At 41.2% G+C, this 24,967-nt stretch overlaps 3 protein-coding genes and 1 long non-coding RNA gene across 6 annotated transcripts in view; 2 read left to right on the top strand and 2 right to left on the bottom strand.

Moving 5' to 3' along the window:
• Positions 1-1,040: 1,040 nt before the first annotated feature.
• srp14 (signal recognition particle 14) lies at positions 1,041-3,490 on the top strand. The gene is made up of 5 exons (XM_026152525.1): positions 1,041-1,250; positions 1,961-2,033; positions 2,140-2,252; positions 2,336-2,368; positions 2,492-3,490. The coding sequence occupies exons 1-5, from the start codon at positions 1,227-1,229 to the stop codon at positions 2,579-2,581; spliced, it is 333 nt and encodes a 110-aa protein (XP_026008310.1). The 5' UTR covers positions 1,041-1,226; the 3' UTR covers positions 2,582-3,490.
• On the bottom strand, positions 3,318-12,431 carry xgb (x globin). The gene is made up of 5 exons (XM_026152524.1): positions 11,506-12,431; positions 8,419-8,526; positions 5,089-5,209; positions 4,723-4,803; positions 3,318-3,753 (listed from the first exon to the last, which is right to left on the bottom strand). The coding sequence occupies exons 1-5, from the start codon at positions 11,673-11,675 to the stop codon at positions 3,634-3,636; spliced, it is 600 nt and encodes a 199-aa protein (XP_026008309.1). The 5' UTR covers positions 11,676-12,431; the 3' UTR covers positions 3,318-3,633.
• LOC113012376 (uncharacterized) lies at positions 7,710-19,131 on the top strand. Its single transcript, XR_003270691.1, has 3 exons — positions 7,710-8,111; positions 8,364-8,561; positions 18,919-19,131. It is a non-coding gene; the product is annotated as an uncharacterized LOC113012376 (long non-coding RNA).
• LOC113012371 (pleckstrin homology domain-containing family G member 3-like) overlaps positions 12,589-24,967 on the bottom strand; it is a 30,457-nt gene continuing 18,078 nt past the window's right edge. The window contains exons 4-19 of one of the 3 annotated variants that reach the window (XM_026152517.1): positions 23,900-24,000; positions 22,349-22,418; positions 22,210-22,256; positions 21,771-21,921; positions 21,394-21,525; positions 20,187-20,369; positions 19,824-19,916; positions 19,625-19,711; positions 19,501-19,531; positions 19,267-19,368; positions 19,116-19,148; positions 18,324-18,334; positions 17,602-17,976; positions 16,767-16,865; positions 14,059-15,502; positions 12,589-13,947 (exon numbers count right to left, since the gene is read on the bottom strand). In XM_026152517.1, the coding sequence (XP_026008302.1) occupies positions 13,298-13,947; positions 14,059-15,502; positions 16,767-16,865; positions 17,602-17,976; positions 18,324-18,334; positions 19,116-19,148; positions 19,267-19,368; positions 19,501-19,531; positions 19,625-19,711; positions 19,824-19,916; positions 20,187-20,369; positions 21,394-21,525; positions 21,771-21,921; positions 22,210-22,256; positions 22,349-22,418; positions 23,900-24,000 (3,609 nt within the window). In that variant the 3' untranslated portion in view covers positions 12,589-13,297. The remainder of the gene's footprint in view (positions 13,948-14,058; positions 15,503-16,766; positions 16,866-17,601; positions 17,977-18,323; positions 18,335-19,115; positions 19,149-19,266; positions 19,369-19,500; positions 19,532-19,624; positions 19,712-19,823; positions 19,917-20,186; positions 20,370-21,393; positions 21,526-21,770; positions 21,922-22,209; positions 22,257-22,348; positions 22,419-23,899; positions 24,001-24,967) is intronic. The other 2 variants (XM_026152518.1, XM_026152519.1) reach the window with 2 other exon arrangements.

Here is a 24,967-nt window from a genome sequence, read left to right on the forward strand (position 1 = left end):
AGGGACACCTGATCCAACTCTAACTGTAAAAGTCATTAAAAGTTGGTGTTAAGCCTAATCATAAAAAAGAGAGTGTTCCTGTCTCCTGAATCCAAACTAAGGTTTCCCAACAGCACAACATCCTGACAGCTGAAAGCTCTTCTTTGCAATTTGCTTTTGGAAACCCGAGAAAAACACAAGTAAGCCTGGAGTCTGAGAAGGCAGTGGTCTATTGGGATCATATGCGACTGTGAGGTCTTAAAATATGATAGAGCCTGATCATTCAGAAATATGTAAAGTAAGATTGGTGTTTTGGGTGAGCTTTTTCTCTCTTCTTCTTTCAGTGACCTCTGTACAACAAACATAGTCATTTGTTTTGCAGGCTAGCTATAGTTGAGAGAACAATGTCACACACTACCTCTGTATCTGTATCGGGCGATCGTGGCTCAAGAGTTGGGAGTTCGCCTTGTAATCGGAAGGTTGCCGGTTCGAGCCCCGGCTTGGACAGTCTCGGTCGTTGTGTCCTTGGGCGAGACACTTCACCCGTTGCCTACTGGTGGTGGTCAGAGGGCCCGATGGCGCCAGTGTCCGGCAGCCTCGCCTCTGTCAGTGCGCCCCAGGGTGGCTGTGGCTACAACGTAGCTGCCATCACCAGTGTGTGAATGGGTGGATGACTGGATATGTAAAGCGCTTTGGGGTCCTTAGGGACTAGTAAAGCGCTATATAAATACAGTGCTTTACTAGTCCCTAAGGACCCCAAAGCGCTTATACAGGTCATTTATCAGCTGATATGGATATTAATGTACAAATGTTTCCTTTAAAACAGGGGTGCCCAATCCCAGTCCTCGAGAGCTACCGTCCTGCAGCTTTTAGATGCATCCCTACTCCAACACAGCTGAATCAAATGGTTTGATTACCTCTTCAGCATGCCATCGTGTTTGGCAAAGGCCTGATAACAAGCCATTCATTTGATTCAGCTGTGTTGGAGTAGGGATGCATCTAAAAGCTGCAGGATAGTAGCTCTCGAGGACTGGGATTGGGCAGCCCTGCTTTAAAACTTCTTACAAAACAAGTGTGTCATTGCTTGTTTTTGCCCTCCCGAACAGTAGGCGGCAGTGTGAGGTAAAGCTATCGCGCACAGGTCATGAGGTCGCAGGGCGGGGCTTCGGCTTGTGCAGTAGGCTACGTGTGCTTCACAGCAGTTATCTTGCGGTTAGTGAGTTAACACCACAACTGAAGTCAGAGACATGGTGCTGCTGGAAAATGATTCGGTAAGAGCAAATATACCTCGTTAATAACTCGGCCTGTTGTTGACTATGCGATAGAAGCAGACATTGTATTCTTTAGCTGTCGTAAAGCTAGCTTGCTAATAGCCACAATGTTAGACACGCCAGTAGGCAGATTGAGATTAGCAGTTAGCTCTGAAGCTAAGACTGGTCTTAGACTTTAAAGTTGTACTTTCTGGCATAATTTGATTGTTCAGGTCAAAACGGAGCTAACCGAAATCAGTAGGTTCTCAGCCAGGTGTTGTTAACATTATCTCCAGCTGCCACTTGTTAAATTGGATTACACTTAGCTAAACTGTTGCAGTTTTGTGGAGCAGTGCAGTAGCATTAAATGCTTGAAATGTCTTGTCCTCTCGTCTCCTTTTATGTATTAGCGTAAGATTAGCAATAGTGAAAATAAGTAATAAAAATCTTATTGTTACGATTAGGATTAACGGTTTCATAAAATATTACTAGTAAGGCAGTCTGTATCATCTATCGAGGCCAATTCTCTAATCGGTACTTTTAAATAAAATAATCTGGATCCACACCGAATTTAAACTAATTCTTCCTCCACCAATGCTTCACCTTCTCACCAAGTTTCATGAAATTCGGCGGTGTAGTTTTTACATAATCTTGCTGACCATGCTTAAACTACTTTGCATGACTGTTAGCTTGATTTCACATCTTTTTTTCTTTCTCCTCCTGTTGTCCAGTTTCTCACAGAGCTGACACGGCTCTTCCAGAAATGCAGAACATCAGGCAGTGTTGTCATCACATTAAAGAAGTGTAAGTGGGTTTTTCTAAAAGCAACAACCAAGCTGTGAATTTCCATGTTTCAAAATGTATTTATTTATATTTATGCAGTTTTAATAAGAGTCTTTCATTCTTCCAGATGATGGGAGAACCAAACCGGTGCCCAGAAAGGGCCACGCGGAGTCTTTTGAACCTGCAGACAACAAATGTCTCCTCAGAGCGACTGACGGCAAGAAGAAAATTAGCACAGTGGTGAGTTGCTTTAAGATTTAAATTTTGAGATGCTTTGCCGTCCCCACAGCTGGTTAATCCTGATTTTTCACTTATAATTTCAGGTCAGCACCAAAGAAGTTATCAAATTTCAGATGGTAGGTTGAGCAAGTTTTCATCTAAAATCTTTTTTGATCTCCATATAAGACTGAAACGACCATATTTTTCTTAAAGTTTTGCCTCTTTGATAAATCCACCATTTGTACTTCTTTCATTTTCAGGCGTACTCTAACCTCCTCAGAGCTCATATGGATGGACTTAAGAAGAAAGACAAGAAAAGCAAAAGCAAGAAAACCAAAGCCACCCAATGAGCAAGAGACTCTAAGACAACCTTGGGTACCTAAACTGGTTCGCACTGAGGGGAGTGGGAGAGGGCTCCATGTGATCTGCAGCCCCCAATCTGCTTTCCTCCCATTCATTCAAGGCCTCAGATTCACGGACTGCTTTGATATTATGCCATTGTTTGCATGATAACATCTCATCCCTGACTGCCCAGTGCCATTTGGAACAGAAAACTGAGGATTTCTCATTCATCATCTCCACCATTTCTGCTTCGGGACCAGATTCTCAAAAGTTCTGCTGCCTCTGGAGCCCGATGATTAACAGCCCTTCACTCTATTTAATTGTTAGAGCATATTTATGTTATGTTGCCAGCTAAAAATAAAAGTTGTGCTAGCTCATTCTAATTCAGCTGGTTTTAGAAGTTTCATTTTTTTCTTTTTTCATGAAATTGGATTTAAATGTCAGTTTGAGTTTTCACGTAGAACCAAATGTCCTGTTTTGTTTTTCTGGTGGGGTCAAATGTCATGTACTGTATTTTTTTATTATGTCTTTAGAGGCACAACTAATATTCTAGTCACTGTTTTTACATACCAATACCAAGCTGTTAAACTGGCTGTCTTAAATACTTTAACACCAATATGTATATTACAGCTTCAGCTAATGTCTGAATGATGTCATGATTTGGTTCAATAGTGCAGAAAATGTTGAAAGCTGCAGATTTACTGAAAGCATGTTTGAGTTATAAATACAGAGAGGAGTATTGGCTGTAATTCAGATGCCTTTTTTTGTTTATCACAATCACAAAGCATGTTTGACTGCAGCCAGAAAATGTTTCCACCCATTTGTGTTTGTCCCACCGTGATACCAGAGTCCTGCTCTCATACAAGAGGACAGCAGCAGAATTTAAATTCAAAAATAAAGTGCTTTCTAAACAGTCACAGCTCGTTTTTGTCTGTTGAAATACTAAAGGACCAAACGTGAGCAAGACGGAAAACATTACGGTTAATACGCTATTTACAAACTGCATTTTTGTGCTGTACTGGTGATAACAGTCTGTGTGGCGTTTAAAAGAAGTGCTGTCTCATAGCGCTGTGTTTCTCTTGTCCGGTCTTTCCTTCGGGGATAGCGCGAGCTGGCGCTGCCGGGCGCTCTCTTCCTGGTATCCCTGGTTCATGAGGCTGGTCACAAACTGGAACATGGTCTGGATCAGAAACAATAAGCATTACACACATGCTGACCCTTGAAGTGTGAAGCTTTTGTCATCAGGTTTTAGCAGTTCCCTCTTCTGTGTGTAATTTAATACACACTTTCACAAACTTACTGCACTGTGAGATAAAGGTCTTTGAGAATCACCTTGTTGGTGAAAACATTTCATGTCTTTAAACTGGTGTTATCTTTGGCATTTTTAAAAAGGTTTTGCTTTGCCAATTCAGACAAAGACATGGGAACAAATCGTTTGTTTTATTTGACAGGCTTCTAGTAACAAAGGGCCTAAAGATACGATTTAAAATGAGTTCATTGCTAAATTACCTGTTATGTGTGGACATAACACTCCCCAAATCCCTCAATTTAAGCTTCTTTTTTGTGCTTGAATGATTCATAGGTTAGTATTAAGTGGCTTAAGAAACACACACACAGAATACAAAACATTCCTCTGAAAATGTTAAGGTAGGACTTGACTGACGTTTTGCAAATGTATTAGCAGATTATGAACTTTAAACTTTGCTGACGTGTGACAAACCAGCATTAGCCACTAGAGAGCAGGAGAGGGTCAAAATGGAAAAGGATGCACAGTTTTTATGTGGATATTATACTTTAGATCTAAGCATTTGGATTTTTCTTTACAGCTGTTAAAACGTTTCTCTCTGGGCAGCGTCAGCAATCTTTCATTTTAAAAAAAAACGTCTTAGAGTGATAAAACTCGTCGTGACACAAACACTTTCCACTTGCTCAGCACCCTCTTGCATGGTTCAGTGAGATGTAGATTTTACCATCAGCCAAACTTGTGTTGCATTAGTCTCCATCTTGACATATAACGCGGAGCATTAAGGAAGGGAGTCGAGCAGGAACCAGCGTTGCTGCTGTGATGGTCGCAGCCATCACATCTATTCCACGAGGTTATTTAACCAGAACGGGAGGTGGAGAGACTCACAGGTCACAGGCTCCTTACCTTCCACGCCTCCTGCAGCTCGGCCGTCCACCTCTCCTTCAAGATGGGCTGCACGGCGCAGATGAATTCTGCTCCGACATACTGGGAAAAAATAAATAAATAAATAAAAATAATAATGTGAGATGCTAATGTGCTCATGGATTGTTATGTGCTATTTGCAAGAGCGGGTGGGTAAAGCATTTTTGCAGATTGGGGATGTGCGTCAGCTAATTCGGCTGCTGTGACTTTAGGGCTCTCGTTATATAATGGCTAATAAAGCGCTACACCATCAGCACAAATTAAAAAATATGTGTACGCCTCTCCAAACAAAGCAGCATCACACACAAACAGCAGCTCAAAGCTGTTGGGGATCATCGGGGGCCTTACGCTGTAGTACTTAGGCGGGGCGTTGTAATGATAATGGCTTTTCCCCAGCTCCAGAGCCAGAGCCTCCAGTCTGTCCAGCTGGTCCAGTCTAGCCACACTTTTTTCAATAAAAGACATCACCCTGCAACAGATTGAAAAACACACTCAGCTTTATCGATCCACCATTCAGTCGTGAATTAGCAGGGAGCAACTATCAGGTGATGCGCATCCACTGTAGATGACACTCGTCTGTGCTGAAAGGCTGCAGACTCTCATGCCAATGAGAATATATAAGATCGATGTGCATCTATCAGTTCCTCTGAGCTGAAAGCCAACCAGCTCCTCTCACAATACTTTATCCCTCCCCGAAGACAAATATCTCTCTACATAAAAGAACACAGTATCAGTTTTCTTTGTTTGTGTGAGTCTGTCTGTTTGCTGTAAAATATGTGTTTGATAGCCTCAAAGATGGAACAAAGGATGAGAGCTGATTTAGCTCCCTCCTAGTTCTGTCTCGCAGCCCAACCTGGACATTGGTGCCGATCCCCAACAAGTGCACCTGAAGAGCCATTTGGCTGTAGCGGTGAATTTATGAGCTGCTGGTTCAGGCTGGAATTCCGCCTGCGCCGTGGCTGCAGCAGCCCCACGCTACCCTCTGCACCTTCAGGTCCTCAGGCAGTAATTGGGTGTTTTGGCCTCATGTGTAGAAAAACACAGAGAGGCACGATGCACGCTGGGAAACAGCGACAAGTGCCAGTGATGGATGTTATGAGCTCCTTCTGCTTTGGACTGGAAAGCACCGAGTGACACTCTGATTATATGATAACCTGTGGTTTATTGTTATGGTGTGTGATATGCACAACATGGTTTAATCATCTGTTCTTGTTATTCTAGAACATAAGTCTTGTGATAAAGTTCTTTTGTGGTCTAAAAACGATCGTTGCCACATGAATGTACCTCATGTGGGTGATGTGTTTCTTTCACTTCAAGAAATATGGACATTTATTTGAGTTTGTGTCCCCCCCCCCCCCACACACACACACACCGCCCTAAATACCCATTAGAGCACAGGGTGCTTGGACCCTAGTGGATATTTCCCCTAGGGGCTATCTGGAAGATTTTTGGGGAGCTTTTTTTTTAATATGTGAAAAACAGAAATAATTTGTTTTTAGGCGGTAAGCACAATCAAGTTATGAAATAGGCCCATTTGTTGCTACACATGGATTGAACAATATTAAGAGAAGGATGCACGCGTCACTGATGTTTTATCATTTGATTTATGAAAAGTCATGCGGTTGTTTTTTTGGAATCGGAAACCTTTACCGCATGAATGAATCATTTCCTATTCAGTCGATTTCTATTTTTTTTCCACTTGGTGTGTTTTATATAACATAAGTGTCATCTATTGTGGGATTTCCCACATACCATTACCAGTCTGCTGTATCCCACTGTTATATTTGAAAATGCTCACCTAGAACACAAGTTCAGCTACATTACCTAAAGTGTTATTTCTGCAGACTGTATTTTCAAGAGTGCTTTCAAATTTATGTGAAGTGCTTCATAAAAGATCTCCATGCTGTAGCTGCTCAATAATAGTTATCTATCTATCTATCTATATATATATATATATATATATATATATACATATATATATATTTATTTGTGTGTGTGTGTGTGCGTGTGTACTTTAAAAAATTAGGTCAAAAGGGATCCCTGTCAATCCGATTGTTCAGTCTGACGTCACTAGCCGTGTCTGGGTCTAAACTCCGCTGCAGGTCCATATATCAAACGATCACTGTGGCATTACTGAGAGTTAAAAACTGTCTAAAGTCTTTCATCTTTAATAAAATGATCAGCGTTCTGCTCTACCAGGTGTAACAATTGAGTTTAACATCCAGGCATCCATGAAAACGGAATTTATGACATTTAACGGAGTTAGAAGTTAGCAGGGAGTTAGCTCGCTAGCTTCTTTCTAAATACAATATAGCATGTCCTGACTGCGGGGTTTTGGAAACAAATTAAAACGTACAGCTCTGCTATCACTTCCAGCATAAATGAAGACAGAAAACTAAACAGCAGGGACGTTTGTAGGGTTACTGAAGTTGGGCTAGCTGGTATATAATGATGTGCTACATGACCGCTAGCGACACAGCTATGTTAGCATAATATAAACAAGCTAACTTTTTCCCCACTCGATAAAAGTTAACGTGAGTGTTCTCGGTGGTCAGGAACAAATGTAATCGCATGGCAGGATGCTGTAAACGGACCAAACTTCAGCCAGGAGAACAACTGAGATAATCCATCCACAATACGAGGTTAGTCATTCATATACTGCTGCATGGGCTGGGCTGTAGTTACATCCTAAGGTTTTAAAAACTGAGCTTAAATAAATGATTAGCGGTAATAAAAGCCGAGGGAGGTCAACAGTGATCACTGACTGTTTTAGGAGCTTTTTGAGATCAAATAGAAGAAAATACAAAACATTAAACATGTTAACAACACAAAAGCCATATTAAACGCAGACTACTACTAACTACTACTAACTACTTTAGACCCGGAAGTAGGATTCGTCATGTCATCACTTAATGACCGGATAGTTATCAGACACTGAACAATGAAAGAGTGAAATAATAAAACCTGTTGCTTCAGGTTGAGTGTGTCATCTGTTGGCAGAAGATGGCTAAAGCTAACAATGGTTCTAAGAAGGCTAAAGAAGCACATGGACAACAACCAGAAACTTGAGCTACTTCAGATTAGAGGAGGCAACATGACCCTTTGTTTGTTTAAAAATGTTTAATAAGGCAAGCTGGAGTAGCTATAGTGGAGTAAACTGCAGATCTATGCTAGGTTGAGATGCTACAAACGGGCTATCAAAATGGACCTAATCTTATAACACAATCAAAAGAAGGACTGATGCATGTCAGAGGGTGCAGAGATTGTTTTTGTCACAACAGATGGATGCTCCTCCCTCAGTTTGGTTCTGCCAGACAACCTCTTCCTGTTAAAAGAGTGTTCTTCCTCCCCACCATCACCAAGTAAGAACTGTGAGTTTGTTGAAATTTTCTTATATTTTTAGGGTCTTTAGCTTACAATATAAAATGCCTTGAGATATCTGTGATTGTGAACTAGTACTATAAAAATAAAACCATATATATATATATATATATATATATATATATATATATATATATATATATATATATATATATATATAGTAGCAGTAAATTTGAGTTTACGTGAAAGATATTGTCTTCCCCTTTGGTGTGTATGCTATGTTTAATTTGCTGTTTTTTCAGTGTTGTTCGAGATGCTGGTGTGTGGACGTGCTGGGATGTAGAGTCCGTGACTGACCGCAAGCCGTGCGCCCTGAGTTCTCGGCTGGTCCGCAACCTCTCCAGGTCCTCCACATCTCGGAAGAGGAAAAAGACGTCCTTGCATTCAGGATGGGTCTCAAACAACCTGTTTGCCATGACAACAAGTACAAGCAGCCATCCGTGAGCCTCTCAGAGCCACTCGTGTAACAGCCTGTCACATTCATTCCCACACCAAAACAAACCTCTCCCCCAGAGTTAAGATGATATAAACCCCAGAGTTTTAAGATGGACAGTCACACATTTATTATCCTGTTTTTGCTGTGCTGATTTCACCTCATCAGCGACGCAATTAGAGGATTTTCTCTCACCCTTGAGTCATTCTCTAAAATAGACACTTTGAATAGAGATCTGATTGTGCCTTTTGGATCTTACTCTAGTGCTGCTTATAGTCAGTGCCTTCCGGTTTTCACAGCCAACATTTGCAATCAGAAACAGGCCACGGGGGTCATGACTTTGTTAGCCTGTTAGGCCTTACACTCAATTCCACCCGTGGCTCTGGGCGAGCCGCCCTCTCAGATTCAGAGTCTCAATTAAATGAGCCACTGCTCCTTGCTTGCGTCTTCTGACTTGAACTCTAAGCCAGTTTCTCTAACCAGATATGTTTAAGCATGTTACCAACCAATCAGAGATCCTTTCAGTCTCCAGCTGAGGTAGCTGTGATTAGTCATGCTACCAGAATACACAGCTGCCTCCCATGGATGTGAGTGCTGTTGTGCTCACACTGAGATCTAAGGCTTATGGTAATTCTGTGTTTTCATCATCGTGGAAGAAAAGCATTGTGACAGGCATCTGAAATGTTGTCAGACAATCAGGGGAGGAAAATATAAGCTTAAAAAAAGAGGGTGACTGGGAGAAGCTGTTGATTTTAATTCACATAAAACTTAACGAGATAGGATAGGCATCACATTTCCACCGATATGAAACATCAGGTAATATCAGATACTCATCAAAGAAAAACTGTTTATTGTGTTTATTGTGGCTGATACCTGTGCAAACCTACAAAATGTGGGTTAAGGTAAAGTTTGATGTGCCCTGTTCTGAAGAAGACACTATTCAGAGCGTGTTAAAGCTCTGCATTACCAGAAGTAATTATGAGCTGATTATATTATCAGAGAAACAACAATAATTCTTAATTATTAGCTAACAACACAAATAGCACTGCTTACTGTGAAAATTTGTTACCTGTAGTGCTACACAGACAACTTGGACATGTACGGTGCTGATTTCTAACTCTGGGTTAAGGATTCATGGGAAATAATAACATGTAAAATGATGATGGGTGTGGCAGTTTTGCTGTTTTGCTTTTATTCCCTGTGGCCCTTTGAAAGAAAGCAATCCTGCATTTTTAAACCTGAGATTTAAAAAAAAGGGCACATGTACAACCTTGGAAGATAAAGAGATGGCTAGAGGTGCTGGGAGAGGTGTCAGAGACTCTAATGAATGCTGCAAAACATACCCATAGCTCTCTAGCCTTTACACAAGCTCACCAAAATGCCCAGAGGTCTGAGGAAGCATGCATAGCAGCATGTTTGTATGAGCTTTTAAGTACTGTTAAAGCACATCTTACTATCATGTCTCCCTGTTTCTTCCTCCAGTTTCTCTAGTCTTTATCATTTAACTGAATGCGTAGAGCTGACAAGTTAAGCAACATGTGGGTACGCCATGCGCTTTATTACCTACAGCATCACACATGAGAAACGTGCACGTAATTGTATCTTTTTCATTCAGTTCAGCTGCACAAAGTTGAAGAAACAATGCTGTGATATTTGCACAGTGTTACTGTTTTTGTGTTGTTGTTTTTTTCAGTAGCAAAGTTCATCCGCGATGAGAGAGCTGGGACACTTTCCTTCTCGCTACTCATACCGAGATGCTCGCCAGCTTCACTGATGAAATTGAAGCTCTTATTTCACGACTGTCAGCACACCGGCGACACATAGACAGCTTGTTATTTTCTTCCATTGTTAATCTCTTGTGGACATGGAGTGTGCATGCAAGCATGCATAACATATGCAGACAACGTAGCACTCTGAATGGCTCAAGTGGAATTTTAATTGGCATTGCACAGACGTTGCATTCATTTCTGTGTTGTTCACAGATATGCTACTCCACCTTTGATGCACCTTACTTTGGGTAAATTTCACAGATAAAAATTCACTTGCTGAGGAGTAAAGTGAAAACACCAGTGACAAACAGGCAATTCCCATTTGTTGTTTCATTGTAACCATTGCTGTTCAATCAGGAGTTGCAGGCCATGGTGACATTTGTACCCTGGGGTGTCCCTGGCCCACGAGAGGCCCGTGTATTTTCAGGCCAACACTTAAGGTCAATCGCTTTAACTCACTCCAGGCATCTTTCATTGGGCTTCTGGCCACAAATAGTCTCTCTTCACTCTAAAGACTGACAGTCTACATCACCATATCCTCTCATTTGTCTCATTTCCCTGCCAAGTGCCAAAGGGCTAAAGATGTTTTCCCGGAAGCTAGTTATCATCCTAATTGCTAAAATGAATTTGCCTGATGGCTAATGCCTTTAATTGTATAGTACTATGGGAGACCCGGAGTTCTGATAATGTTATTGTTACTATCACGTGATGACATTAGGATGTGATTTGGAGTGATATGAAGGGAGGTGCGCGGGTGTGTGTGTGTGTGTGTGTGGGTGGGGGGGGGATCTGTTTCAAGCTTCCGGGGGACATGGAGACGGGGGAGGGAGTGATGGAGATAGAATTCAGGCATGTCATCATCACAGTAGCTCACCAAGATACTTTACAGACCCCTTCCTCTGCAGGTCACAGCGTTTCATTAAGCTCTGATTGGATGATCAGACTGAAATTAATAGACATTTTTACTTCTTTTTTTTCCTTCTTCTGCGTAACAAGCAACAACAAAGTGATGCAACCCATTAATACAGTACAATACAATATCTTAAAGGACTCAGTGTGACTTCATAAAACTAAAGAATTTATTATAACACCACCCCCCATCCTTACATACCGCTTCACTAAATTAGTATTTTATTCGATTCTGAATTGCCTGAAATTCTCCAAACATCAGAAAAGTCCTACCTGACGAACATAATAATCCCAACTTTGGCTATATCGTCCCGGATAACTTTCCACGAGTCTTTAATCATCTGAATCTGGTCCTCGCTGGGATACGCGGCAGCAGCAGCATCCTCTGAAGTCTTCTCTGCAAACTCGGATTTTGCTGCGAGACCTGATATTGCGCAGCCCATTCTTCACATGAAAGACGGAAAGAAGATTTTTTTTATGTATTCTATTTTGGGGCAATGCCAATCCAGGAAGATTTTTTTTTAAAAAAAGGAAAAACGACAGTTAGATACTTCGGTGCCAGAGGAAATGTGCTGGTGGTGACATCTGGTTTCAGTGCGCGTCTGGAGCTCCGCTCCTCCGCGTCAAGTCAGTGACCAGGATGCGAGCTGTGGTTGGCTCAAAATAAATAAATAAACCCTCGGTGATGCGCAAATATGACAAAGGTTTGGTGGCTTTATGGAGAGGGTTTCTCTCTTGTGTATTTCCGGTGTAACTCGATGTGTTCATGTCCGACTTGATGGAACTTTTTTTTTTTTTTTAAACGAGGCGGCGCTCGGGATGACCTTTGCGGTCATTTAAAAATAATAAGAAATTAGCCAACACAAATGAACAGACTCATGAGACCACATTAACAATTATAGTTGCTACTGGCAGCTCCACACGGATCTTATTCTAAAACATAGTTACAGTAACTATTACTGCCTCGTTGTTTGGGTGTCACACCGAGCTCAGTGCTCTACATGGAAAAGTAACAGGAAATGAGCCATTTGTTTTTCTAGCTGAGGCCCTTTGCATACTCTCCTTACAGGAGTGGGCCTCCCATTTGATGATTTTTTTTAGAGATATTTAAAAGCAGTTCTCATATATTGAGGACAAAACTTTGTCATAGAGCTCCTCCTTTATGGCATTGGTATCATCTTTTGCTTAGAACTGTTGCTCTTTGTTTTTGAAATAGAGCATTTCCTTACACCACAACAATAAATCCTCTCAACTCTCCTTTAAATGAATTTTATTTGATGTAAATAGAAGGCTGTCTTTGAAGCCACGTCAGCCACGGTATGAATGGATCTGCAGTAACGCACATTTACCAATAACTGACAAAGACATTTCTGTTTTTATTCAAAATATGGGAAACAGAGTATGAAACAGTGCATTATTAGTATTTACAAGAGGCCAAAATTTCCCAAATATACAGTTTTATAAATAACGTTTAAGAAAATATACAACTTGCTGAGAACGCTAAAGCTCCAGTGATGTTTCACACGTTTTAGAAGCAGCTACAGTAAATGACAAAGCAAACGACTGCTAGGATCAGTTGCTAAAAACAAAAGTAACAAAAAATGGCAGCAATCTTTGGTATTTGGACACAGGCTGTGCTAATAGCAGAGCTGACATCAGTCAGAGCTTCCCTGACAGTTACACAGAAATATTGCTATACTGACTGTAGCGAGAATCACTAACATTGGGAACCAAAAACATGGATATAATAAAGTACAACCAGTTCCCATTTCACACAGGAGATTTTATACACATTTCTACATAGACTTTGTGCAGACATTTACCCAGTGTGTAAATATTGTAATTCATATTTTATAAGAAGACAATAGCCATTAATATGTCTCTGGTGTCACACCGTGCTGCGATCATGTCAGGGTGTCTCCGATAGTAAAAACACTGCACAGTCACAAAGTTGCATTCTTTTAAGAGAATTAACATGAAATATGGGTGTTGGGACAAGTATGAGATATTTGTCAGATAATGTTTCAAAATTCTAATAAAAATATACGGTACATAAATCACATGTTCATGAACTTGTGCTTAAGTTCTGGAATTTCTCTCGTAAGCTTCTCACAAGTTTGCTCTCTGAGGTCTTCCCTGAACTCAGGAGATCAGACTTTGCTGCACTGTCTACGCCCTCTGGACAGAGGTTATCTCCTTCTTGTGCTTGGCTGACCTTAAGGCAGGTCCTGGCAGGTTCCTGAAGGTTCTGTACTTCATGAAGGGGTAAAGACACAGGCATATGGTCCAAAGATTTCCACCTGCACAGCAGGGGATAGAGTCGAGAGCGTTTCTGGTGTGGGGGCCAGTCTTCTACTACGGAGCCGTCACTGCGTGTGGTTTCAGATTGCTTTCGAAGTGTGTCAGGGTCTGTCACAGACCTACGAAGATCTGAGGAGCTACTGTATTTATGTTCACAGCCATTACACCTGTCCATCCCACTCAGGACTGTGCAGCTATGGGTTATTTTTGAGGAGTGGGATGCATCCGAGTATTTGGAGCGCAGCTCCTGAACATCAGGCCAATGGAAGGTCTCCATCTCCGGGCTCTGCGGGCAGGTAATTGTGCTCTGGGAGCTGGCTCCAGAGCTGGGAGTCAGGACTGGACTTGGAGAATGGAGTTCAGGGATAACTGCTTGACTGCAAACATTCGTGGGCAATCTTAGGCTTGGTTTACCTGCATACACACAGAAAACAGACAAAGAATGCCTTTCAGGTCTCTTTGCACACAAGTCAAAGTGCTAGGGTACTTTAAAAGAAAAAGAGCAATGATTTGCATCCTATTTACCCCTTTTTCTAAGCTGCAGCTTCTCCTCGTGGACAGCAGGCATGTCCCTGAAGGCTTCCTGGTTTGCAGTTTCTCGGCTCCTCTGCCAAACAACGGGTTTGTTATTTTTAATGCGCTGGCTGTACTGACGAGCCAACTGGAACACCTTGTTCTTCATCTTTCCCATGTCTTGAAGGATCTGGTCGTCATCCATGCTTGTTCGGAAGCTAATGATCTTAGGTAGTTGACCTTGGTTGTCTTTACCGATCTCTTGAAACACCGGGGTCTCGGAGCCCTGACCAGATCCTCCTTCCACTGCTTGGCAAGTTGGGATAGGTGACAACGTGGAGAGGGTATTGGAAGCGGTGCTCATTTCAGACTCGTCTAGAACCTGAGGTGGTTGCTTATCGGTTTTAGCATCTGAAGTATCAGAGCTGTGGTGTGCCACTTCTAATAATGACTCACTAACTTTCTCCTGTGCATCCTGCTGGGCTTCCTGGCTCTGTCCCTCATTTTCCATGTCTTGCCAAACCTTGAGCATTTCTGATGAAGGCCTGAATTCCTCTTCTGTGCCTGAATTGTCTGAAATGCTGTTACAACTAGCCTGGGCCTCGACTGATCTCTGTGGTAGATAATTTCCAGTGTTTTGACTTGTTTGTAATCCAGGAAGGTCAAACACAGACCAAGATGTAGGCCTGTTCTGAGAGAGACCTTTCCTAAGAGCTGGGACGGCCCTCTCCTGAGGAGCAGGATTATCATTAAGCTGTTGGCTCAAGTTCCTGACCAGACCTGCTGGAATATAAGACAGACTCTCCCTGCGCCTGATGCTGAAGTTAGCATCTTGGTGCTCAGCGTGCTCGTAGTACTGTCGAATTTTGTGGATGAGGAGGCGATCTTGTTTGGAGAGCGTAGACCTGCGTTCCCCTTCATTCAGCCCAAGTTCACGCACAGGAACTGACCGATTAGCCTCTGAGCTAGTTTTCAGCTCTGCTGAGGAGCTGAGCAGCATTTGGGTCTGTTTCTCAAAATCCATGCAAGCTGAAGGGCTGTGGACGGCATCATCATCCACGGACTCTGAGGGGCAGACAAGTGAACCCATGTCCTCTGACATTACACTGCTCCGTCTAGATAGGCTGCCCCTGAAGTGTCCAGCTATCACACTCGCCTGGTCTAGCACAGAGGAAGGTAGGATGCTTTCGTTACCCGAAATTTCCTCCTCTTCCTCTTCTGAGAGCGCTCCATTGGTCAGTACACTCGCCTCCTCCACTTGAAGACCAGAGGAATCACTCTCTCCTTCTTCTTCCTCTCCAGTTTCCCTTGAGCTATCCTGAGGTCCTGAGGTCTCCGTTTCTTGTTCTGAGGGGGTCACAGGAGACTCAGGGCACTGGAAGCGATCCTCTTCCAGCTGATTGCTCTCATTTACTTGAGGAAGACAGTCTAGATTGCACGGCTCCTGCATACTGACCTGAAACATGACACAAGTTTTGTTTTACAGTAAAATGACACTTTCTAATAACAAACAATCTAAGCTTAATGGTGCTATTTACAGTAATCTTAATAGTTGAATGCATAAACAACTTATGATGCATGTACAGCGCTGTGCAAAAGGTCTCTTTATATTTTGCTAGGAAAATGGAAAACGGGTGCAGCAGTTTATTGAAACGTGCAAATATACGTGGAAATATAGTATATGGCAAAAATGTCACATCTTTCTTATCATTTTTCCAGTTTTAAGTGGTTAAACAACGGAGAAAAAAAATCCAATAGACTCCTTTGAAAATGGTCATGTACAAAGAATCGACTGAAAATAAATGAAAAAGCAGCCAATGTCCAAAGAAAGACTTCAGAAAGCCTTTAAAACAATTAGAAGAATGTCTGCCTCCTTGGAAGCAAAATATAAATCAGGGCGACTCAAGACTTTTGCACTGTACTGTAAATGACCTCATTAGGCTCAGCTGAGATGTATCACAGGGATCCATGTCTGTACAAAAATCCAAGTGTAGTTAAAAACTGCAAAGGCCATTTGCAGCTGTCTGTAATGACTCTTTACTGGATCCTGGCGAGTTCACTATTACATTGTTTGCGGCTGTACTAGTGTTCATATTGCTGATGTCACCCCAGCCTGGCATTAATCTGAATTTATTTCCAGGTGCTGCCTGCTCTTTTGGAGTGTCTGCAATTGCAAGAGGTGCAGCTTGGAGCTGTGTGGTGCAGATAAGGTTAGGAAGAATAATAACCTGCACTCTGCTTGGCTGAAGAAACCTTCCCCCCCCCGCAAAGTTACCAATTATGAGAATCAGGCTTGAACTGTAACCGGCATCTAAATCCAATGTTGCCTTTCTCAGTGAGAGTGCCTACCATAGCACAACAGTACGTGTGAGGAATTTTAACTACCGGGGCTACATATGGCATTAATATGACTCCAGGCATAATTTACATGTAGCATAGAGACTATGTTGACGGCAGAGGGCAGCTATTAAATAGGAAACCAGGTTATTTGTGTAATGTATTATTAAATACGCTCGCTCTCATTCACAGAGATATAACAATAACAGATAATAGACTGAGAGCCTCATTCAAAATATACAATGGCTAAAATAAGCTTATCAAAATGAGGACAGATGGATACTTTTTAATAGACCTAATACACATTACGTGTGGCCTCAGAGACATGTATGGAAATCGGGTTTAATAGGTGTATAAACCGTATACTGGGCTTTATCAGTTACCTGCAAGCTGCAAGTTTCTTTCAGAGCATCAGCCTCATGTTTTTCCACCTCCTCTCTTGTCAGAGTTTTCAGCTCAGCAATATCTTCGTTCTGATCATCCTGAAAAGGCAAAACATGGAATCAATCTTGTCTTTTGCTTTTTTTAAAAATGAAATGAATGAAGCCCTTATTCCTATTGAAATGATGTGCACTGTCACATTTGGGAACAATGTTGCTACAACAATTAACTTTAACAAAGGCTTTCTAATTATGAAAGTTCAAAGGGGAAATATGATTAGAAAATATGATTATCAAAGGGCAAAGCGCTTGCTCGTATAATGTTCGTTTAATCAGATGGCTACATTAACCTTTGAAGTCAAACAACATTTAAACAGAGCACACTGACTCAGTGGTTCAAATGCAAATGTAAGCATGATCTCAACATCATTCGCTTTAACATTCATCATGAAATCCAGCACCTTGTAGCAAGAGGAGGAAATGATAAAACAGGAGTGCATGCACAGTGAGAGGACACAAAAGTCTAAAGCAAAAAAACAAAACACACACAGGCAAAGACATGCACAAGGTATGACTTAGGTTTCACCCAAGTCCTCAAATTGTTCTTTATGATCCGACTGACAGGATTTCAGTTGATGTTCTTTGATAGCAAAAATTTAACCCAATGCATTCAGTGTGGACAGTGCAATTGGTAGCAGGTGTTAGTTCCATTTATGAAGGAAGGAAAAAAAAGTGATAGGGATGAGAGCCAGCGTGGGAGAATGAGTGGCAGTGAATATTGGTAAGCTGGTGGAATGGAGCAGGAAATGGGAAACCCGTGGGTGGCTGAAACCCTCACCGTTGTGGAGTGAGTAGAAAGCAAAGACCTGGCTCTATAGTGCCAGCAGGAGATGGCTGCGAGCACTGAGCTGGCAAAGTCGGCTACCTGGTCGTCTCCCATCAGTATATCTTCCTTGTAGCTCTCCCCATCTTCCACATCCTGCTCCTCCACAGCCTTCTCTGGCTCCAGCCCCCCCTCACTGGGTAAATAGCCCTGTTTCGGGTCCCTGTCAGTAGGACTTAGCTCCTCCAGAGAGTCTCTTCTCAGCATTAGATCCTCCACACACGGGCGCTCAGCCTGGGGTTCCCCTAGACTGGAGGTCAGCGTACTGACACTAGTGGCCGGCTGAAGGGAGCATCTAGCCCCCAGCAGTGCCCCCTCACTGTCTGCGTGCTGTAGCGTGAAGGCATGGACATGTGGTTTGTTATTGCAAGGCCAGTGCTAGAGCAATGCTGTGATTGCAAAGCTGTAAATGGGATGAAATTACCATAAAGCAGCTTTAGCTTTAGGTGAGATGTGATTTATTTATGTTTTTCAAATCTAGGTTAAGTACGTTTTGTGAAGATTAGAAATCTCATTTTTATTTGATTTTCTTTTTCAGTTAGAACAAAGTTTGAACTGCTGACTCAAAAACAGATTAAACCACATCTCACCACAGCCCAGTGACCTAAATAAACCACTTTGCTACAACAGACAGAAAAGGCTTATTAAATGACTGCATTTGGATTTCAGACACTCACCTTCAAAACAGCTGCGTGGAGAACAAAACCACAGAGGAGCCGAGAGATGAACAAATGAGAATGTTAACGACAATGAAAAAAGTATATGCCAGTCCAACATTATGAGCCAAAATGACCTGAATACCACGTACATCTTGTATAATCAGGACAATTTCTGTCTTCACAAATGGGAACTGAGTGAGGTAGCTGTTAGACTGGCCCGGACTTAAGGGAGGCCCTGTGATTAGATAAATACTGATAAGCAGCATCTTGTTCTCAGACTGTAAAGCCGGACATGATGCAATTAACCAGTACGTGATGACCTCCTCCCTCACCCTGATGAGAAGGTTGACATGAAAATTGCTTTTTCATTACACTGGTTCAAAAACAGATCAGGTCTGGGAGCAAAGGAGAACAAGAATAGGGAGAATTTCTCTTTGGAAATGGTCAGTCAGAATCTGTGAAGATGCACAGATCTAAGGGCTGGGCCGAATCTGACTACTGAAAAGAGTCTGTGTATAACAAAGCCTCTGACCAATGTGGCATATAATTAAATGGATTATAGTGAGGTGGAGTGGGGGTGGGAGTGAATGTGCGTCTTTGATGTGTTTTCCAGGTGTCTTTGAAAGAGAACAAAGCAGAAGTGCAATGGAGACACAAAATAATCATGGTAGGGGGCCGTGGGGCTGCTGGACCAATGAAGAGGCAGAATATGGATGAAACTCTCAACACTGGTAATGAATCTGCACCTTTTGCACCTAAATCTTACTCAGCATCCAGCAATTTCACACACACACACACACACACACCAACCTTTTGTGCTTCTTCTGATTTGTTTGGCTGGCTCTAAAAAGAGGATTAAAAATGGGAGAGCTTACTAAGAGTCTAGCTGGTGGTTTAATGATCACAAAAACTACACAAAGACCAAAGGTTTTGTATTCAGATTTAAAATCGGTTCTTATACCTGATCTCCTTCTCCCATTTCTTCCTTCGAGATGGAAGTCATCAGGCTGGCAGGACTCCACCTTCTTCAGCTTCTCAGGGCTATACTGGTACTTCCCCAGATCTGAGCAGCAGAAGGATATGCTATTATACTCCGATTACTACAACAATCTTCTCCACACAGATGTCTTTTTTGTATATTAAACTACTGAAAACACACCCTGTCCATATTGGTTACTTTAATTGTAACACTTACAGTTTGAATTATCCAGAATGGCTTCTTTTGCCTGTAAAAAGAAGGCAGCATGTTTCAGGAAAAGCTGCCTCTTCATAAGGAAAAGGAAAAAAAAAAAATCAGTGTGAGGGATGATGTTGTTTACCCTTTGTGGAACGATGGTGCTGTGATTTTCAAGTATGAGCCTCTTGATGTGATGGGCCCAGAGACGCTTCTCTTCTACAGTCTTGGCCTGGATCAACAAGCACTTGCTTTAGTCATTTACATTAATAAAGATGCACCAGATACAATCCATCCATGCATCTCTTTCTCTCCATCTATATAATGATTCTATTTTCATTTACCTGCACTGTGTGAGGCTGCTTGGGACGCTTGAAGTGGATAACACTGAAGAGCAGGGGATCCTTGGCACTGTCAAGTAGCATTAGGGTGGAGCACTGGAACCACAGAATGCAGTAATGAAGAGAAGGGCTACACCAAGTGTACTTCATTATCTCTTAATTTGCTTTCTAATTAAAAAAATCTAATTAAAGTGGACATGAGTTATGCTCATTTCCAGGCATATATATTTTGTTACAAACAGGAGTGCTCATATTAAATATTGCAGCAGATAAATTGGTTATTTTCAACTCCACCAGACAAAACTCACCTTTCCCCCCCATTTTCAAAGTGTTTAACTTTGTTCAAATAATATAACAAAAACGTACCAAGATATGGATCTTGTAGACATAGTGTTCTCCTCTTTTTTTGGTAATAAGGAGCATCTTTTCAAAGAGGAAGAGAGTGCGGGTGTTCTTCGCCCTTAGCACATGAAAGGTGCCCTCTAGCACAAGCTCTCCGTAGGTGGTCAGGTCAGGCCCCTTCCAGTTGATCAGAAGAGACTGGATCTCCTGAAGATCAACATGTTAGTACACACCCTTTAAGTATGTATGTATGTATGTATGTATGTATGTATGTATGTATGTATATATGTATGTATGTATATATGTATATATATATATATATATATATATATATATATATATATATATATATATATATATATATATATATATATATATATGGAGCTGGCTGTTATTTTTAGTCCTCATACAACACCTGTACAATGGAAACACAGAGTGAACTGACTACAGGTGATGTGTGTCCACTGGGACATTTTTGCAATACTGAATTTCCCAGAGGGATTAATACAGTTTCATCTCCATCTAAATGACTGATAGGTGGTCTTCTGAGTTAGCCTCCTAAAACTGTGCAAGCACTGAGCTGCACCTGATTATTCAAATGCCTCTTGGTGGACTGTCTGCGAACAGATTTAAAACAAAAAGCAAGATGACAGTGAACTGTCAAAGTTCCTCTTACAGACTTAGTACTCCTCTTATCTTACTGAACTGTTCTCACAGTAGAAGGCATTTTTGAAAATCCCTGTGGTGAGAAAAATAGCCATGCATTTTCTAATCTAATTAAGGTGGAGGCAACCTTGATGTCTTGTAATAAAATAAAACAATCTTGTCAGAAAACCACGCCAGGATAGGTACAGTGAATATGAACTAGGATTCTGTGTCCAAAGGATCCATTATTTCTCATACCTTAAACCAAGGAAATCATTAAAAGCTATTGTCACTTTAAATTAAAAACAACATGAGAAAAGTATTCAAGTTGAAATCAGAAGGATGTGCCGTGGGAGATACTTTGAACACTGGCGCTCAAAAAAAAAAAAATCGCTCATGCAAGAGATGGAAGTCACAGGAGGCAGCCTTGTTGAGAAAAGCAAATATATGAAATGAATTGATAAACGAATAAGAAGAGTTACAGAATCATTACATTTTAAAAGCACCTTCACTGAACCTGTACCGTTTATTCCACATGGCAATGACATAAACTCTTCACAAGTATTTTAAAGGAATCTCATCTGACCTGCACTCTGACAGCGTGTTCGTGCTTCCTCTTCATATCGTTGATGTACCAAGCAACCCCTGTCATGGTGTCTATGGCCTCCTGAATGACCTCGTAGCCCTCCTCGTCTGGGTCAAAGTGCTTTGCAATTTCCTTTAGCAGTGATCAAAAATATTAAAAAGAAATAAATTTCTGTTGAGGTTTGGTCAAGTTACAGTACATTCATACCTAAACATTTTTTGGACCTAGATTAATAAGTAATATAAAATTGAAGAAAGAGGTCAAGAAACATTTGTTTACAGTTTGTTTTTTGTTTTGTAATTATTTAATCATAAATCAGACAATTTACTGAAGAAACATTTTAGTCAACCAAAATGACGCTTGAGGAGATTCTGTACCTGAAGCAGCAGGTGATATTTCAGTATCCTCTGAACTGGCTTTAGGAGGTAAGAGCCCAAAGGAAGGGAGCGCTTCAGAGCGGCCTGTCGATCCCTGAAAAACTTGGCCAAAGTTTTACTCCTCATGCAGTCGGTCAGTGCTGCCACTGAGCTGTTGGACGGCAAAGAGCGACATCCATCAATACCATTAAAGCTTGTTATATCAAAAACTAGAATTACTGCTTCGTGAGCGTTTTTGCCAACAAGCCAAGCTGCAGTTTAAACATCCACAGATTCATGTGGTTACATGATAGCAAACATCACGCTTTATGAGGCAACAGATACTTATTTACTTAACCTTTTAGTTCAAATGATAGATTCCCTTAAAGCATTCCACACCAAAACAGGAAAATAAAAAAAATTTAATATATGAGAAGAACATCTCGTCTTAGTTACTCACTTGGGATAGTTGGTGCAATACTGGGTGTAGATTTCAAAGTATTCGCTCTGGTGAAACACAGACCAGTCGTAAATATTACTTATGTGCATTGCTTGGGGAGCTGATATCGCTTTAATTAGTGCAAGATTGTTGTGCTTACCTTATTTACAAAACACTGAGCGATAGCCACGGGATCATTTTCACACATGTCCAAAGACTCCAGCAACTCACTGAAATGCAGGAAGCAACAATATGTGATAGATGAGTGTCAATCGGGAACACTGAAACCGTATTAATTAACAACTATTAAGGAATAGGTAACCAGCAAGAACTTAATACATAATGACATGAACCTCAAGGAGTTTTTGATCTTTCTTAGAGGGGAAAAAATACCAGTAGAGGGAGCCATACACTGTTAAACAGGTGAGTGTATACATATCTGGATTGAGAACATAACACCAGTCCAATCAAAAATGTGTTTTATTCAGGTCACAAAACAAACCCTGAGTTGTAGTTGTAACTTTTACAAGCTGTAACACCAACTCAGTAAAAAAATGAAATAAAATAAAGAAATACAGGCGCTTTACTGCAGTATGACTCATTTCTCTAGTGCTGAAAATTTACTTCAATGTTCAATTACAATGGAAAACTGTTGGGAAAAAAAGTCATCACTAATCATCACAAGTCAAGCATGAACTATTTTTAATGCACGCAGCACAACGCATTTTCAAGTGCCGCAAATCTTTGACTGAAACTGACTTCAAAGGAACGTGCCAGCGTGTTCTTGGTTCAATGAGAAAAGTGTTACGATTTATTATGTGCAGTGTCAATATTTGTTCATACCACATGATTGCTTGGTTAACAATATTTAGAGAATGTTAAGTGCCCCAAAGAAGTACAGATTCTTGGATGAAATAAAGACTGTTTATCAGAAACTCCCAATGTCAAATAAGAGTTTATGACTTTCAGAATATTGTAAAGCTAAGCAAGAGACTGGACTACAGCAAAGTAAATAACCGTTAGTCGGGTTTCTTTTTTACAGTATGTGCAGTACAGCATCCAAAGTAAGCAGAATTTCTGTATATCGTTCATCCAGAAAAATAAAAGCTGGTTTCCCCCTTTTGCACATAAACATATGGCACTAGTGCTAAAGCTGATATAAGGATTTATATGATTAAAGTTAATATCACTGTTTATATATTGCGAAAGCAAAGCCCTCACAATGCAGTGCAAGTCAGGCCTCGATACAATGGCACAACATCAATTACAAATCTGTAAAATTAGACTGATTAAGATGTAATAACTACTGCAGCCTTCTTTATAATAGCTTTGGCATTACCAGGGAGGCTCCTCACCATGAGAGGAGAGAGCAATGTTAATGTGTGTTTTGGCAGGCAAGCGCGGTCAGCCGCGAACACTTGCTGACATAAGATGTCGAAATGTAAAGCCAGCTGCACCTCTATTTCCGCCGCTTTCGGATATTTGCAGTCGGGTCTTTACTGCTGTGCGAGCTGTTCCTTTGTTTTCCCTGCATCCGGTTTGAATGACTCAATAAAATATAAGCAGCATGTGAAGAAAAATTCATCAAGGGTCAGCCATTTTTAACTTTCATGAAATGCTCCATTATCCAATAGCATAATGAAAGTGTACAAAACATTCCTTGCACAAAATGACTGCATAAAAATACCCAAAACAGACTTGTTATATGTACCTGTTGAACTCGTAGATGTCCTCTATGTTTCCAAAAAGAGCACACACTTGTTCTGGCCGTATGGGAAGGTTGCCTATATCGATAATGTGAGCCAAGTAATCCTGAAAAAACAGTAAAGAGGGGAAGTTATATCTGAAAACTCCTTAAAATGTGGTTACATGTTTATGGTTAAGAAAGAGACATGCACTTCCAAATTCCTGCCAGCAGAGGGAACATGCATATACATTTTCCTCTCATTGCCTTCTCACATCCTCTGCACTGAGTGATGATGACATTTGTTTAGTGCAGCTGATTGCTGCAGTTTTAGGGCTATAACATTTCTTCTAATGTGTGTAAAAAGACAAGTGGGGTGTCAGATCTTCCTGAGCTACAGAAGCAGGATTATTATTTCATAAATCAGTTATGAGACAGTTCAAGGATCCTTTTAAGGACTTGTTCTGTGGACCAGGGAGCAACGTGACTCTGAAAGAAGCTCTGCAGTACCCATTCTAGAAACATCAGTACAGCCTGTTCCCTCTGGACATAAAAAGTATTCAAACTAGTTAAAAATATCAAAAAGTACTAAAGCCAAACATGCCAACATCTGGCTGATTACCCTTTTTTTCTGTCAATTACACACTCGTGTGGAAAGAAAACAACTCAAAACAGGCGAAGGGGAAAATTAACAATAGTCAAACACAGACATAAGCATTTACTAAATACGGAGCATACCAGTAAAGAGCTTGTGCGCACACGGCAAAGCCTCGCTGATGATGTGGTGTAAATACAGACATACTTAGCAGGCTTGCTGGACGGCACAGATTAGGAGAACAGTCATCACATCACACTACTGAATGAACTGCTGCACACCACTGATGGAGAATTCCTGTGCTGCAATAGCAATGCTCACTCCGAGCCGACAGAGTGCTGTGAGATTTAATTTAGTGAATGCCATCTGTAGCTTATAGTGCTAGAAGTTGCTTTTTCTCGCTAATAGAACAGGGACGCCTACATTTAATTGCAACACTCATTGTTTGAATCGCTAATTTTCACATTTACGAATAAAATGCTGAAAGATCTTTCTGGGTG

This window comes from Astatotilapia calliptera, chromosome 19 (assembly GCF_900246225.1).
Source record: "Astatotilapia calliptera chromosome 19, fAstCal1.2, whole genome shotgun sequence".
Lineage (NCBI taxonomy): Eukaryota > Metazoa > Chordata > Actinopteri > Cichliformes > Cichlidae > Astatotilapia > Astatotilapia calliptera.